Source organism: Mesoplodon densirostris, chromosome 1, assembly GCF_025265405.1.
Source record: "Mesoplodon densirostris isolate mMesDen1 chromosome 1, mMesDen1 primary haplotype, whole genome shotgun sequence".
Taxonomy (NCBI): Eukaryota; Metazoa; Chordata; class Mammalia; order Artiodactyla; family Ziphiidae; genus Mesoplodon; species Mesoplodon densirostris.
The window spans coordinates 228,840,081-228,855,922 of record NC_082661.1 but is presented as its reverse complement, the minus strand read 5'-3'; the positions used below and the strand labels follow the sequence as shown (position 1 = coordinate 228,855,922).

At 45.1% G+C, this 15,842-nt stretch overlaps 1 protein-coding gene across 3 annotated transcripts in view; it reads left to right on the top strand.

Annotated features, from left to right (window-relative positions):
- The first annotated feature begins 539 nt into the window (after nucleotides 1-539).
- ZNF827 (zinc finger protein 827) overlaps nucleotides 540-15,842 on the top strand; it is a 181,556-nt gene continuing 166,253 nt past the window's right edge. For all 3 annotated transcript variants that reach the window (XM_060115977.1, XM_060115981.1, XM_060115989.1), the window contains exon 1: nucleotides 540-1,080. In XM_060115977.1, the coding sequence (XP_059971960.1) occupies nucleotides 1,038-1,080 (43 nt within the window). In that variant the 5' untranslated portion in view covers nucleotides 540-1,037. The remainder of the gene's footprint in view (nucleotides 1,081-15,842) is intronic.

The following is a 15,842-nucleotide window of genomic DNA, read 5'->3' as shown; positions in this document are numbered from 1 at the left end:
CATATGTTATTTTTTAATTTTGTTATTTTTATTGTAATGTTTTTGGAGAGTGTGTGGAAGACTGTCACCTCCACAGACTTAAGGTGAATGGGTGAGAGAGTAATTCTCTGAGTGCCAAAACCCTGAAGAATTTATGTAGTTTAATCAACAAAAGAAAGTTACGAGAGAAACCTATTTTCTCTCGAAAAATCAGTCAGAATAATGAAATAATCGTGGTTTCAAGAGTGGGAAAAACTTTTTTTCCCCCTAGATCTGGCGAATAGCGGGATAAATTTGAAGAAGTCCATCCCACCCCCGCACGCGCGCCCCCCATTCTTTCCAGACAGAGCGGTTGCAATCCCAGCCTGAGTCCTCCCTGGGAGCCTTAGGGCACCTTCCTCTTTGCTGTGTGTGTGTGTGTGTGTGTGTGTGTGTGTGTGTGTGTGTGTGTGTGTGTGTCTAGCTCTCGCTCTTTCCTTCAGTCTGTGCCTCTGTGTGTGTGTGTGTGTGTGTGTGACAGAGAGAGAGAGAGCGCGAGAGGAGAGAGAGAGAGAGCGAGAAAGAGAGCGAGAGAGAGAGAGAGCAAGAGAGAGAGCTGTGAGCTGTGCTGCCGCCGCCGCTGCCCTTTGATCCCGACATTAGTGTTAGGGGCTCGGAGACACAGAGCGCGGCCATAGACACCGACGCACCGGCACTCATTTATTTATACCTCCCATCACACACGCGAGCATAGGACACACACACACTCACACCTATTAGATCCGTTTCCATTGAAGAATATTACGCTCGGGGACAAGCCAGGTGCACGACCAAAAAATTTTTTTAAAAAAAGGAAAAAAAAAAAAAAAAGAAAGGAAAGAAAAGAAGAAAACCCCTCTTCTGGCTCCAGGAAACAAGCTTCAACCCATTGCACACACCGGAGAGAAGGGGTTTCCCCCTGCCCGCCCGCGCGCCCCCCAACTACCTCCCCGCTCCTGCCAGTGTCTGCCTCTCTGCCCCCACGGGGGTTTATTTGATCTCACATTAACCAAGGAGGAGAATGTGAGAAAAGGGGGAAAATGCCCAGGAGGAAGCAGGAGCAGCCCAAGCGCCTTCCCTCACGTAAGTCATCCCTTCTCCACCTCCTCTCGTGCCATTTTCTCGCCCTCCCTCTCCTCTTTCCCCTCCGCAGCCTCCTCCGTTGTTTTCTGCATTAGTTTAGGGTTACAGAGGTGAAACTGACAAAGACACAGCCCGGGTTACTCCTCGTTTAGGTCTATGCTGAGGCAGCCATGTTGGTGATGATCAGCCCCGTGCCCTTTCTATTCTCTCTCTCTTTTTCTTTCTTTCTCTCACCCCCCCCCCTTTTTTTTTCCTTGAGATCGGGCTTTTTTCCCTTTTCCCTCCCCTCCCCCTCCTCACTCCGGGTTGCTGGGGGGAGGGGGCAAAAGAAGGGAGGAGGGGAGTAGTGTGGATGCCGGGGTTTTTATAATCGGGGGTGGAGGGGAGGTGGGAGAGGTTGGAATCTTTTTAAACAAGAAATTCCTTGCGGATCCCGGTGCCTGAGGGTGCGGGGGTCGGGGCGCGCGGAGGGCTGGGGGCCGTGACATGGCGTTTGGGGGTGTCGGGGCGAGGGCGCGCGGCCGCCTGCCGAGTACGGGATCCAGGGAGAGGTCCGTCTCCGGCTAAAGGTTGCGCCGGGGCTGGTCGGGCCCGGAGCCGCCGGCGGCAGCGGCGGCGGCAGGAGCAGGAGGCGGAGGTGGAGGAGGCGGCGGCGGAGGAGGGGAGTCGGGGGCGGGCGAGGCGGGAGCGGCTGGGAGGGTGTGGGGGCACCGCACACAAACACACGGGTACACACGCGCCGCCGGGCGGCTGCTCCCGGGGCGCCGGGGCGAGGGGGCGCGCCGGGGCGCGGGGGGCGCGGGGCGGCCGGGCTGGGGGCGAGGCCCGGCAGCGGCGGGCGGATGTGGGGTGCGGGAGCTGCGCCGAGGCGGAGGCAGGAGGCAGGGCGGCTCGCGGCGCGCGAGGTCCCTGCAGAGCCGAGGGGAGGGAGGAGCAGGGCTCCTGGCCGCAATAAAATGCGGGGTCAGTCGGAGCAGACGGAGCCGGGCGAGACTCGGGCTCTCAGACCCCCCTCCCCGGCGAGCCTGAGCAGAGTCCAGGACTAAAGTGCATCACAGCCCTCCCCGGCTGCAGCCACACACCAACTGGAGACACACACCGCCGGCACGGCCCGGTCCCCTTCCCCTCCTCCACCCGCGCCCCTGGTCCCTCTCCGCCCTCCCTCCGGCTTTTCTTTGCGAGACTCTTAACTTTTCCCCCACTCCCTCTCCAGCTCACACCCCCCCCACACCCAATCTTTCTCCGCTTTGAGTGTTCCGAGATGCTGCTAAAGCTAAAAGTGAAGGAGAAAGAAGCAACTAAAAATATCCCCCGGGGCCGCCCGGCTCCTTGAATGCAGGGAGGAGGGGGCAGGGGAGAAGGCGTGGGGCGGGGTGACGGGGAGGAGGGGACGCCGGAGGCGCCGGAGGGAGGGGTCGGGGGAGACGGAGGGTCAATTTCTCTTCTCTCCCCCCGCACTGCTCCTCTCTCCCGGCGGTTTGGCGCTGCTCGGAGCCCGATCCTGCAAAACCCGGGCTGGGGGCGGGAGCGGAGCCGGAGCGCCCGCCCGCCCGGGTGTCAGGCCGACGTGGTCGGTCACCTGAAGTTCACGGAGGGTGGGGGAAGGGTTAAGGTTATGGTGTCTCGGGCTGGGGTTGTGTGTGAGCGTGTGCGTTTCCGCTGCAGACAGGCAGCGCGATCGATCTCCCCCTCGCGAAATCTCCGCGGCGGTGTCTGCCCGGGGGACGGGCAGGGGGCGCGGGTGGCTCGGGCCGGGCGCCCCCGTGCCTCCGTGTCACCCGGGCCGCGGCCGAAGTGGCGAGCAAGGGCACTCGCAGGCAGCCCGCTCCGCAAACATTCCTCTTTCTTTCCCCTTCCCGGTACGCAGGAGTCGACGCACAGGGCTTGGGTTGTGCTTTTTTTCCCCTTCCTTTAAAAAAAAAAAAAAATGCCCCTGTGCAGTCCTTTCTTCGCCTGCCCGCTAGAGGTTCTGAGGATAATATCACATATGTAATATATATGCACATAAAATCATTCGCAGGCGGCTGGGTGTGTAGGGAAATTTTGTGCGAGGAAGGAGAAGGCGGCGGAGTCGGGGAGGGCGAGTTGGGAGGCTCCGCGCTGCGATTCACAGAAAACTCGCAGCAGTTGGTGGAAGTGTGTGCGTGCACATGGCCGGCCGGCCGCAGTTCCCAGCTCTTTTCGGGGGCGTTTGGGGGCAGGGAGAGGAGGCAGGAATCCTGGGGGGGCGTCGGGGGAGGCTTGCCCTGCTCGGACAAAATGGGCTTCAGTGTTCTCTGCGAACTTGCCCTTAGATGGCAACTTTGGGCGCTGATGAGCTTGTGTGCGAAAACCAGGGCGGTGAGGTTATTTGGTCATTTTCCTTTCTTCTTAAAAAAAAATCTTGGCGGGGTGAGAGGGAGGGTAGGAGGGGAGAAGGGATTTATCTGCTCGGTTGTGACGGAGATGGAACGCCTTCCCTCCCGTTGTGGGTAGTGCAGTCGGGCAGCTGCAGCCTGCCCTGCTGCTGACCTTGACCCTGACCTCGTGCGACTACCCTCTCCGTCTGAGAGGAAATTCAGGCTCCATTTTAGCTCGTGTGTTTTGGTGGGCCTCTCCAGTGCGCTGGGGCCCGGTGATTAAGTTATATTTTGAGAGTGGGCTCTCCCACCCTGTTCTCTAATTGAATACTGTTATCCACTCAAGTTAAAAAAAAAGAAAGAAAGAAAGAAAGAAAAAATCAGCTCCTTCTCTCAGTCACATAAAGCCACTTTTACTGAAGTAAAAAGCAATTACCTTTTGGAAACACCGTAAAAGTCCCTCCAGTTTTTAAAGAGAAGCCTAATTTGCGAAGCTTCCTCCACTTACCTTTGGTTTGAATGGATTTTTGTGGATGTGTGCTGCCTGTTTTAAGCATGGTTTACACATGTTTTGTGAGCAGTTTGTATTTGAGCTAAGAGCAATTTCTGGGCAAATGGTGTATTTTGCAATTCAGTCATAGTAACCCAAGGCTTGCTAAGTGCTGAGTGAGCATTGAAAGAACTTGCAGTGGGGTGGACTTTGGTCAAATTAGTGTTAATTTATATTTAATGTAGAATATAATTGTAGCCCTAAATTCCAGTTTTAATGCTAAGTTCTTTGTTTATTTGTTTGTTTATTTGTGTGCGCGGTGGGGGTGTGTGTGGCCTGATTTTTCTTTCCCTGGAGAACCGTTTTGTATCAAAGTTAAAATATAGAGAGTTGGGAGTTGATTGCTCTAATAGACTGTCATCCTGAGTTTTTAAGAAGTTATATAGGGGCCGACTTAACATTTCTCCATAAAAGAAAGGAGTGATATGAGTGGTTTTCAGGGTGGGAAAGGTCGGAGGGGGAATGAGATGGGGAGGATTGCTTTTGAAACCAAAAAGCCTTCTGAGTAAATACAAGTGCTTAAGGGCCACCGTTGATGGAATGTTTTTAGAATTTAGAGAACCTGAAAACACATTTAAGAAGTTCAAATTAGAATACAAGAAAAGAAACTTGTGATAACTGCATCTCTAGAAAATTTAGGGTGCTTTCCCCTTCCTCTTAGGTTCCCCCCTTGCTTGTGTACCCCTCCCCCCTTAAACCATTGCTACTAATAAACTCTTTCTATGTGTTATTAAATATGATACAAGCCAGCCACAGTGGGGAATCTCCAAAGCCCACAGTCCTCCCACCCTATAGCACAGACACCAGGGAACCTGGAAGTTCCACCCTCCAGTAGATTAGTCCTGGAAATCCAGACTAGCACTTGGTATTATCTGATACCAAGTCTGGGGTGAGCCTCAACCCCTGGCACGGAGTCCCAGCAATTCCCCAGGCTGGGCTTCGTTCTGCTAAGGTTTCCTAGCTCCTTCTGTTCAACTAGACACCCATGGGACTGTTCAGAACCGAATTAGCTTTGGGGATGGGCGAGCCTTTAACCTGACACTACTAACCTAAGCGTTAGATTTCTGATTTAAAATTCTACACAGTCCTTTCCTCCTGGGCCTCTGAAGTAAGTGTGTGTGTGTTTGTTTTTGTTATGTGGGCCTCATACATATGCAGAAAAACAAATGGACTGTCCTATAGAATTGAATGGTGATCCTACTAGCTGCAAATCAAAAAGGCAAGCTGCACTAGCTTTCGGAGGTGACCCCCAACCAAGGGTGTTAAACCTAAACTATTTTTGAGAAGTGGATTTCAAAATTATTATTCAAAATAAAGCCTTTATTTCTTGGCCTAGAGCAGCAATTATCATTTTGGGATTTAAATACGACTCTGCTGCAATTGATGGCTCTTGTACAAAAGTTCTTATCATTAACAGGGTCCAATACCGTGTTCCAAAAAAATGTCCTAGAGGTCCTTGGAGCTATACCATGTGCTTATCTTTAGCAGAATCCCGAACTGCAGAGTTTAAAAATGTTTGTCAGCCTGAGAAAGAGGAAGAGAGGGAAACTGATACCGTGACTGTTTGCCAGGCCTGGGGCTCAGCCTTTTGTGAACAGGATTCCATTTGGGATCACAAACTGTAGAGGGAAAGGGGTGTGTTTGTTGCATCTGTAAAACCTTTGACCATCGGTACCATCAGCAGTTTTAAGAGTTCCTCATTAGCTTCAACTTACCCCTAAACGGGTATGAGTTTAGATTCTCTTCTGTTTATCATTGGAAAGCTGCCCGATGCCTATTCCCGAGGGGGAGCACAAAGGAAAAGTTCATAAAACAGTTGTTTTGTTATTCCAGTATTTTCACTGTTTACTCAGTTGTGGGTCAAGACCAGAACAGGTTATTGTGTTCGTCATGAACAAAACTTTAAAAATTCTTTCTTGCTTTCTAGTAAAATTGGGAAACAAAATGACTGAAAAGCAACAGGATCCCTTATTTTTCTATTTTTACAGGTCTTTATATGTCTACTGAAAGACAGAAGGTAGAAGATTGAACTCTTTCCCTTACTTATTCTTATTAAATTTTTTTTCAGTGACCAGACAGTAGCTCCTGACTAGGACAGGGACCATGGGGAAATTTTAAAAATCTGAAATAGAAAAGTATTTCACTTCAGATGATTCTGGAGGTACCACAAAGCAGGCTTGCTTGATGCTGGGCAAAAGTGCCTATCTGTTCTCCTGAAAGAAATCCATGTATTCCTAATACAGTAAGTAGGGTCCACTGAGCTTTGCTGTTAAAATAAGGAAGATAGCTCAAAATCACATTCCTTCTAATGCTGCAAAATAGTTTCTAATAAACAAAATTGATTTTTAATTTGTCTACGTGTTGCCGTCTCGCTCTGGGGATGATACAGCTGGTGTGAATTGACAAGTCTCCTGCACCAAGTGCTAATGAATCACGTTGGGGAAGTATAAATTGGACAGCTTTGGGCCAGTGTTAGAGCTTGCTGTGCATTTGAGTTTTTAAGAGTCTTTGAACGGCCTGTTAGGAGAGTTCCTAGGGAGGTGTGGTAAGTCTTGATCTCGCGAGGCTTATAACATTAGATGGACAAAGGCTGTGGAAACAGCCAAGGGATCTTGTTGTACTGATGGAGTAACCAGGCAGGCTTCTCCTGGGGTCACAAGTTGGTTTAAAATACAAGGATTAATTAGTTAATGTCAAGATGTCCTTGTAGGAAAGACCAGATTCGAAATGTGTAGGTAAAGCAGTTTATTTAGTAATCCCAGTAGTTCAGATTGTGTCTGAATGATGTCGTTTCCCCAAAGAGAAAAACTCATCCGGTAGCACTAACCCTGGTCACTTCGTGCAAAGTGGTGTCTTTGGACTCAAAAGATGATAAGGTGCGAAGGAAATGATGGTGGAGCCCAGATTGTCAGAGTGGAAAAAGCTCTCTTGGTTGCCGTGACTGGTCAGTAATGCCCTCTGTGAAAGCTGAGGGCGGCTTAGTCCTGGGAGGAGGTTAATATACCCTTTCGCTTTCCTCGTTTGAAGTTGCCTTGTCTCTCCTCCACTCTTCCTTTTTAAATATCTGCTGGAGTATTAGGACAGGGGGACCGAAAAACAAACACAACAGGCTGGAGCTCATCTCTCTATTCTGAGTGATGTGTTAGTAATTTTCTATAATTTAATCAGACTGATCGCAGAACAAGATAATGAGAGTGTGACCTACAAAATAGGACTTTTGGGGGCGTGAAAGGCTTTACAAGACCACGAGCTCTGTGGTGAAGGAGTAGATTTTGAGTTTTCTCTTATCCGAAAGAAATCCAGACCAGGCCTAGTGATGGTAAGACATGTGGGGGTTTTTTGGTTTTTGGGTTTTTTTTCCATCAGATTTCGTTACTGCTTTGGCCTCAGTAAAGGCACTCTAGAATCACATTTTAGAGATGCAGATTGTCAGTGAAGATGCTGTGTCTTGTTTCTGATGGGCTCTTTTCTATTTCCTACTTTCTAGGTGTAGCTCAGTAATGCATACCATCTAGGGCCATGTGTACAAAATACTTTATGGTTTATGGTAGCTGAACTGTCTTTTGTCATATTTTATAAGAAACTAATGTACAAAGCACAAACCTTAGAAATAGCTAAGAGATTTAATGGGCTGAAGTTTCTAGGTGCTTTCCCCCTTCTGTTTAGGAGCAAGTTTTGTATTTCTATCCTCTGTCTGTATATTACGTTTTTATGATATTAGAGAATAGTATATATGTCTAGGTGCTGAAGCAGGGGCCTCTCAGATGGCTTTATCATTCCCCAAGGACCCACCTTGGGATGGAATCACTGTAGTTACAAGGTAGTTTCATAAATTAAAATCAGACTTTGGCTTAATACTAATCTTTAGCTGCATGGGTGCATATTGCTGTTTATTTTATAAAAGTCAGCCTCACTGCCTGTGTACACACACACACACACACACACACACACACACATACACAGAAGCTGCACTGTAGCTAATTTTATAAAATGTACAGTGATACACGCCCACGGTCTGAAATCAGCATGAGGCCTTTAGCCACTCTGTTTTTCACAGACTGACCCAGAGTTATAGTAAATGCAGCAGATTCCGTGTGCCTAAAAAGGATATTGTTTCCAGCCTTCCATTCCCTTCTTGTTAAAAAACCTCTACGACTGAAGCTCTCTCGAGTTCTTAAACGACTAAGGCTTAGGTACTCTTGCTTCTGTTTTTAAGAAATTCCAAATTCAGCCAAGTTCTATCTCCCAGCAAGGAAGGAATGCGTGGACCTTCTCCGAGGCTTGGGCCTGAAAAAGCCAACCCCAAAATAATCCCTCTCTCTCTCTCCTTTCCTGTAATTTCTCCATGGGTCAGAAAAGTGGTTAGAGCCCCATTAGAAGTGAGTTGTGAAGGGAAAAAGACGAGGGGTGAGAGAAATGTGCGTCTCTGGATGAATTGTTTTGAGTGCTCTGAAGAGGTTGGCTTTCAAAGGGGAATGGAGAAGGCCAGGGAAGATGGTCTTTTCCATGATTGATCATCAGCAGCCTGCTTATCTGTGCTTTTGAAACAAGCTACTGTACTTGAGGAGGGTGATAGATTTTCCTAAAGTTACGTAGTGCCAGTGTCTTGGGTTGTCTGGTGGTATATTTTATTTATTTACTTATTTTTTATTATTATTGGAGTATAATTGCTTTACAATTTTGTGTTAGTTTCTGCTGTACAGTAAAGTGAATCAGTTTTATGTATACCTATATCCCCTCCCTTTTGGACCTCCCTCCCACCCCCCATCCCATCCATCTAGGTTGTCACAGAGCACTGGGCTGAGCTTCCTGTGCTTTATAGCATGTTCCAACTATCTATCTATTTTACGCATGGTAGTGTATATATGTCATTCCTAATCTCCCAATTCGTCTCACCCTCCCCTTTCCCACTCTGTGTCCGCACGTCCGTTCTCTACATCTGTGTCTCTGTTCCTGCCCTACAAATAGGTTCATCTGTACCATTTTTCTAGATTCCACATATATGCGTTAATGTATGATATTTGTTTTTCTCTTTCTGATTTACTTCACTCCGTATGACAGACTCTAGGTCCCTCCACATCTGTACAAATGACCCAATTTCGTTCCTTTTTATGGCTGAGTAATATTCCATTGTATATATGTACCACATCTTCTTTACCCATTCATCTGTCAATGGACACTTAGGTTGCTTCCATGTCCTGGCTATTGTAAATGTTGCTTCAATGAACATTGGGGTACATGTATCCTTTTGAATTATGGTTTTATCTGGGTATATGCCCAGTAGTGGGATTCCTGGGTCATATGGTAGTTCTATTTTTAGTTTTTTAAGGAACGTCCATACTCTTCTCCACTGAGGCTGTATCAATTTACATTCCTGCAACAGTGCAAGAGGGTTCCCTTTTTTCCACACTCTCTCCAGCATTTATTGTTTGTAGAGTTTTTGATGATGGCCATTCTGACTGGTGTGAGGTGATACCTCATTGTAGTTTTGATTTGCATTTCTCTAACGATTAGTGATGTTGAACATCCTTTCATGTGCCTCTTGGCCATCTGTATGTCTTCTTTGGTGAAATGTCTATTTAAGTCTTCCACCCGTTTTTTAATTGGGTTTTTTTTTTTTTTGATATTGAACTCCGTGAGCTGTTTGTATATTTTGGAGATTAATCCTTTGTCCGTTGCTTTATTTGCAAATATTTTCTCCCTTTCTGAGGGTCGTCTTTTTGTCTTGCTTATGGTTTCCTTTGGTGGTGTATTTTTAAAAGTTTTTGTTGTTGTTTTGTAACGAGAGAGAGAAAATATCATGTGATTTTTGCCCTCAATTCACTATGTCTACTGTATACGGTACATCGTAAGTAAAAAACGGAGACCGTACATGCTTTTTAAGGTCATAGAGTAGTGGTCCAGTGTACAGGCTCTGGTGCCAAGCTGTTTAGATCTGAGCTCTGACCCTAACTAGCTGTGTGACCTTGGGCAAATTACTTAACTTCCCTGTTCTCTGGTTTCATCTTTCAATAGTGATAACAGTCCCTATATCATAGGGATATTGTACGTATTAATTGAATACCTATATAAAAGTCAATATTATGTACACACACAAAGCCATACCTAATTAGTGGCTGCTTTGTAGAAAGAGCTCAAGAAAGATTAGCTATTATTAAGTATATGAAATGTTTCCACTTGCTTAGTTTGTGATTACACTGTAGGCATATCTGAGTCAGAACTTTTTGGTGATGTCTGTGTTTATTATTATTTTTAAAAATTTTCCATGTATCTCATAGAGTAATAATACGATATGGTAAAATTCTTTTATAAGGCTGTATAATAGGGCTTGACAAGTACTTGTTTCATTGGCCAACAGTATTACTTTAGGCTTTTACTAGAGGAACAAGTTCCTCTGTGTGTATGATTTGACTGAGTTATATCTAAATTGTGTAATAATCTAATGAATTTTGACTGGGTTTTACTGTAAAGTGATGATAGTAAATCCACATTCCCAGACTTACACTGAGATTCAAATGAGAAAATAAGTGTTTAATAAAAGTTTATTTATTCATTGATTTACCAGTCAGTCCACTGATTAAAATTACCCAGGGGACATTTCTATTGGGTTTTCTATGTGTTACATAGGTAATAGTTCAAATTTTGCACAGAAAGAAGGAAAGACAGGGTCTGCTGTTTCTAATTGCAGAGGACCAAACCAAGAGAACATTAGATGATTCAGGGTGGTTTTTTAATTTTAATTTTATATAGGAGCATAGTTGATTAACAATGTTGTGTTAGGTTCAGGTGTACAGCAAAGTGCTTCTGTTATACATATACATGTATCTATTTTTCAAGAATTTTAAAAGAAGGATCGGGGTATGTGTGTGTTGTGTGTGTGTTACGGATGATATTAGAAGTCACAAGCTAGTGGCCTGCTATGTTTTGCCCCATACAGTATGTTTAAAAACTCGAGACAGCATTTGGAAATGGTCGGTTTCACATACAAATCCAGATTTCCAGCTTCTTCTGAAAACTTGGACGAGCAAGAAGCACCAGGCCACCTCCCCACATGGCAGCAATCTGCTGCAGTCGGTGGCGGCTGTCTCCCTTCCCTGGCATGTGCTCGCCAGTCTGCCACAGTTCCTGCCACTGGGCTGCCGTGTCCCCGTCTGCATGTACAGCTGTCCACCCCCGTGAAGTGTCTTATCTCCCGGCCCCCACAGGCGTTTGGATTAGAAACTGTTCTATATTCCCCAATATTCTGTAATCATTTAATTCATCACTGAAGCTAGGGTACTATAAACCCTAGGCAGTATCAGGAATCTGTCTGATACTGGTCAGGATTAAGATCCTGGTACTAGATGCGTGGGTTCCATCCTGGCTGTCCCACATTTTGGCTGTGACCTTGGCAAGTTTCTGCAGTTTGCCTGTTTTCTCATCTGTAAATTGGGAAAACGTTGTAGGTCCTATGGGGACAAAGTGAGTTCATACATGTAGATATTTTGATTCGTGTCTGGCACATAGTATGTGCACAATAAATGCTGGCCACATTAAGACACTCGAGGTGTGAATTTCTTTCTTTTCTTTTTTTTTTTTTGTGAATTTCTTTCAACTAAGGATCCCAGTATGATTGCTTTAACTGTGCTGTGTAATCGGTCAATGACAGCTATTGTTGCCTATCAGTTTCTGATCATAATCAGCCAACCCAGTGGTTCTCTACCCTGGTAGCCCATTATAATCACCTGGGAGATTTTAAAAATGCAAACACCCCCAGATATTTAAATTTAATGGGCCCAGAGTGGAGTCTGGGCATGGACATCCTTTAAAAGCTCCCCAGGTGATACAAATGGATAGCAAGAGTTGAGGACCCTTGAACTAACCAGAACTCCCACTCTGGGCTGATGCCATGTCAGCCAAAAATAAAGACATGATTTTGAGTCTGGGCAGCTTATTGATGAGAATCTGTTAAACTCCTAAAACCTTTAAAAATATCTCATGGATCTGAATAATTGACTCCAACTCCTCCAGATCAGAAACCAGAGGTTCAGGGAAGGACCTGTACTAAGCAGGAGACACAGATTCTAGTCTTCTCTGTCACCTTCTCCCACCACAATCACCAGGGTTTCTCACTAGCATTGTGACCTTGGGTAAGTCACTTGACCTCTCTGTACTTGCGGAGTGCCGTCTTGTAAAATGGATTAACAGTACATTAACCACACCTTCTCTTTATATAATGCTTATTGTCCACAAAACATTTTCGTCGATACCATCTGCCTGTGAGGCAGGCAGGGAAGAGCCCCTCCTCTTACCAATTGGACAGACCTGGAAACTGGGCCACAGGGAGGAAGAAACTAGCTTGAGAGGTCACTGGAGCGAGTACTATGAAAGGCTGGAGCCCTGTGAAGGGCGGGTCTCTGGGCTCAGAGCTGGTCTGAGGTCTGTGAAACCTTCACAGGGTCTCAAGCTTGAAGGATATGCCTTCACCACCTGCACCTCCTCTCAGACCCTCCACTGCAGGAGGCCCCCTAGGTGCTGATGGAACACATACGTTGCCCTGTGATTCACAAACAAAAACTTGTGCAACCAATCATATTTGTTTCCTCAAAGATTTATTTTGACCTTAGACTAAGCAGAGGGTCATAGAATAGAGTCACATGCAGTGATGTACTTTCTGGGGTCTGAATTATGTGCTCCATGTGGAGAACACTGCCTTCATGTAATGGCCTAGAACTGTGAGTTGTTTTCTATTCTGTGCTTGTTTGGCCCTACTTGTTAACCCAACAATCCTCTCCGGAGCATGAAACACAGCTGTATTTGGAAGGAAACAAAGTGTGGGACACCCTATGCTTCAGGAAATATTCCGGAAATGTGCTATATGATTTCTCCCTTCTAGGGGAAAGCAAACCTCCAATAATAACTTACTGGGTTTTAATCTGACCTTAAGAAAGAGGGAAATCAAATTATAGTGAGCTGCTTTCTGACATTTGTAGGAAGAGAGGAATTTCATAATCTAGAAGTAGGGTTTGGGTTGGCTGGATGGCTAGATCACAGAAGTGCTGTGTACCAGTGACTACTCAAATACATGTTAATAGATGAGAAATATATACAAAAGAGAAGAAAAAATACATGTATTTTATTTTATTATTATTTTTCCTTTCTTTTTTTATTAATTTTTATTGGAGTATAGTTGCTTTACAATGTTGTATTAGTTTCTGCTGTACAGCAAAGTGCATCAGCTATACGTATACATATATCTCCTCTTTTTGGGTTTCCTTCCCATTTAGGTCACCACAGAGCATTGAGTAGAGTTCCCTGTGCTATACAGTAGGTTCTCATTAGTTACCTATTTTATACGTAGTAGAGAGTACACGTATTTTAAATATGACTTGTGTACTCCATGAGACTGGAACCATGGAAATCACAGATATTAACTGTTTATTAATTTATTCTTAAAAATCTATATTGGCTTTTAATGACAAAAGGAGTGCATGTTTAGTATAAATAATTAAAACAATGTAGGAATATTTATAGTAAGATGTGAAAGTCTCGTTTCCCAACTTACACCCCCAGAGATAACCGCTATTAATCAACAAGCAATATTTAAAATTCAGCCATCATTTGAAAAATGGATGCATTTCAGCAGAGTTGGCTAAATTAATGTAAGTACGGAATTCAGGACAAGGGTGATAACATTGGCCTTGTGAACTGATTAGATCACATGCATAAGAGTGAATCCCAGATTGAGTGCCCTGATTTAAAGGGGGACATTGATAAACTGCTCACCAGAAGGGAGGCAACTAGAATGTTGCAGGCTCTTGAAATCATCATGTGAGGAATTAACTACTGAGGCAATTGGGAGTACTTAATTCGAAGAAAAAAAAGTGAGGGTGGATAAAAATTGTGCATGGTAGCTACATTCAAACATATGAAGTTCTGTCAAGTGAAAAAGGGAGTAAACTTACTCTGAATTGTCATTCATCCTAAATTCTCACCTTGTGTCTGCTAACTGATACTTGATTCATTCATTCATTCAGGCAGCAGTAACTGAGTGCTTCTGTGCCAGCGATTAAGGATCTGTGGAGCTGAATAGAGCATGGTCCCGGCTCACAGGGATCTCAGAGCCAAGCAGGCAGAGAAGGAGATGGAAACAAATAACTAAAATTCAGCTTGAAAAGTATTTTCATGGATTTCTGAAATGCTGAGCAGAAAACAGAGACTAGGACCCACAGGGTAGAAGTTATAGGGAAGATAACTTTGGTTTCTTAAGATAAGGGCCTGTTGAATAAATAAAACTGCCCTCAAATGAAACAGAAGATCTTGTGTTTACAAAGAAGCTGGTTCCACCACCTGTCAAGGGTGATTTCTTTAAGGACTGCAAGTAAAGAGGGGGTGAGATGGGGTGCAGAAATGTTGAGAATTCTATCGAGCAAATGCTTCTTTGCTTGGTTTCTCTTATAAAACTGGAAATCTGCTCCTACAGCGGGGAGAAAACATCTTTCAGTATAGTGAATTGAAAGCCTTTTGGGAATAAGGATACATGGATGTCAACACACATTAGAGCAGCCAGAATTTGATCAGCTGAGGGTTGGAGTCCCTACTTGGTGCTCATTCATTAAGAAAAAGTTTTGAGCATTTACCTGGCTTCATAAAAGTTGTATAGAATGAAGTCTGTGCTGACAGTTCTTTCAAATGTTGACACAAAACAATCACAGAGGATAAGTACAAATCAATGTCAACAGGTGCAAGACAATAATATATGAATTAGGTGTGTAAATGTCTGAGGAAACTCAGAGGAAGAGTGATGGATAGAAGATTCTTGGAGAAGATTGGTACCTAAAGCATCCTCAAGGATGTGATGGATTTTTTTTTTTTTTTTCGGTACATGGGCCTCTCACTGTTGTGGCCTCTCCCTTTGCGGAGCACAGGCTCAGCGGCCATGGCTCACGGGCCCAGACGCTCCGCGCCACGTGAGATCTTCCCAGACCGGGGCACGAACCCGTGTCCCCTGTATCGGCAGGCGGACTCTCAACCACTGCGCCACCAGGGAAGCCCTGTATTTAGATCTTGAGATGAGAGAAGAACGTTCCAAGCAGAAGAAATAGCATTAGCCAAAAGAGGTTGAAATAAATCAGAAGTAGGCAGGAGACACTAAGGAACTTTGTTGAACCAGAGCAGGCATATTGGTGATGTAAGGATAGGAAGTAGGAAAAATGTAGTAGGAGCTGACCCAGGTGATAAGAGGTTATGCTGGTTAAGTTTAGTGTTTTGGATACAGCACAGAATCAACTGTGAAATTTGGTAGTTTTTCATTGTGCTGTAGATGGAGATGGAGGATGATGGCCTGAAGGAAGAAGTGGCCTTTTTAAGTAGGGAGGGCTGTTGAAAAACCAAAGTAGATGGATGGCAGTGGCTGTGACCGCTGAAGGTGTCCAAGAAGAGACCTGCCCCAGTGATGGGTTTCTCTGGGGCCAATGCTGCAGACCCTCAGCCGGGGCTTAGTCCCTGCCCCTCCTCCAACCACCCCTTCCATACGTCTTTGGTTTCCTTTGGCAAAGGAAGCTTTAATGCAGCGTCTCCCTTTGGTGGTTGCAAAGTATGTGCCATTTACAAAAAATAATATATCTAACATTCATACGTATATAATGAAGCATTATGGTTAAATGAACATGAATAAACCTACTGCCCAATCTAACAGATTTCAATGCTAGCAAATTTCTCCTGTACTCTTCTCCTGCTACCTGTTCCCATTTTCCTAAATTTTCTGTTGATCATTCCCCTAGCTTTTTCTCTATAGCTTTACCATACTTAGTTTCGCTTGTCTTTGAAATTTATAAAAATGTAAATGTAAAAGTATTAAAAAGGTGGCAAATAGCATGCATTCTGCACCTTGG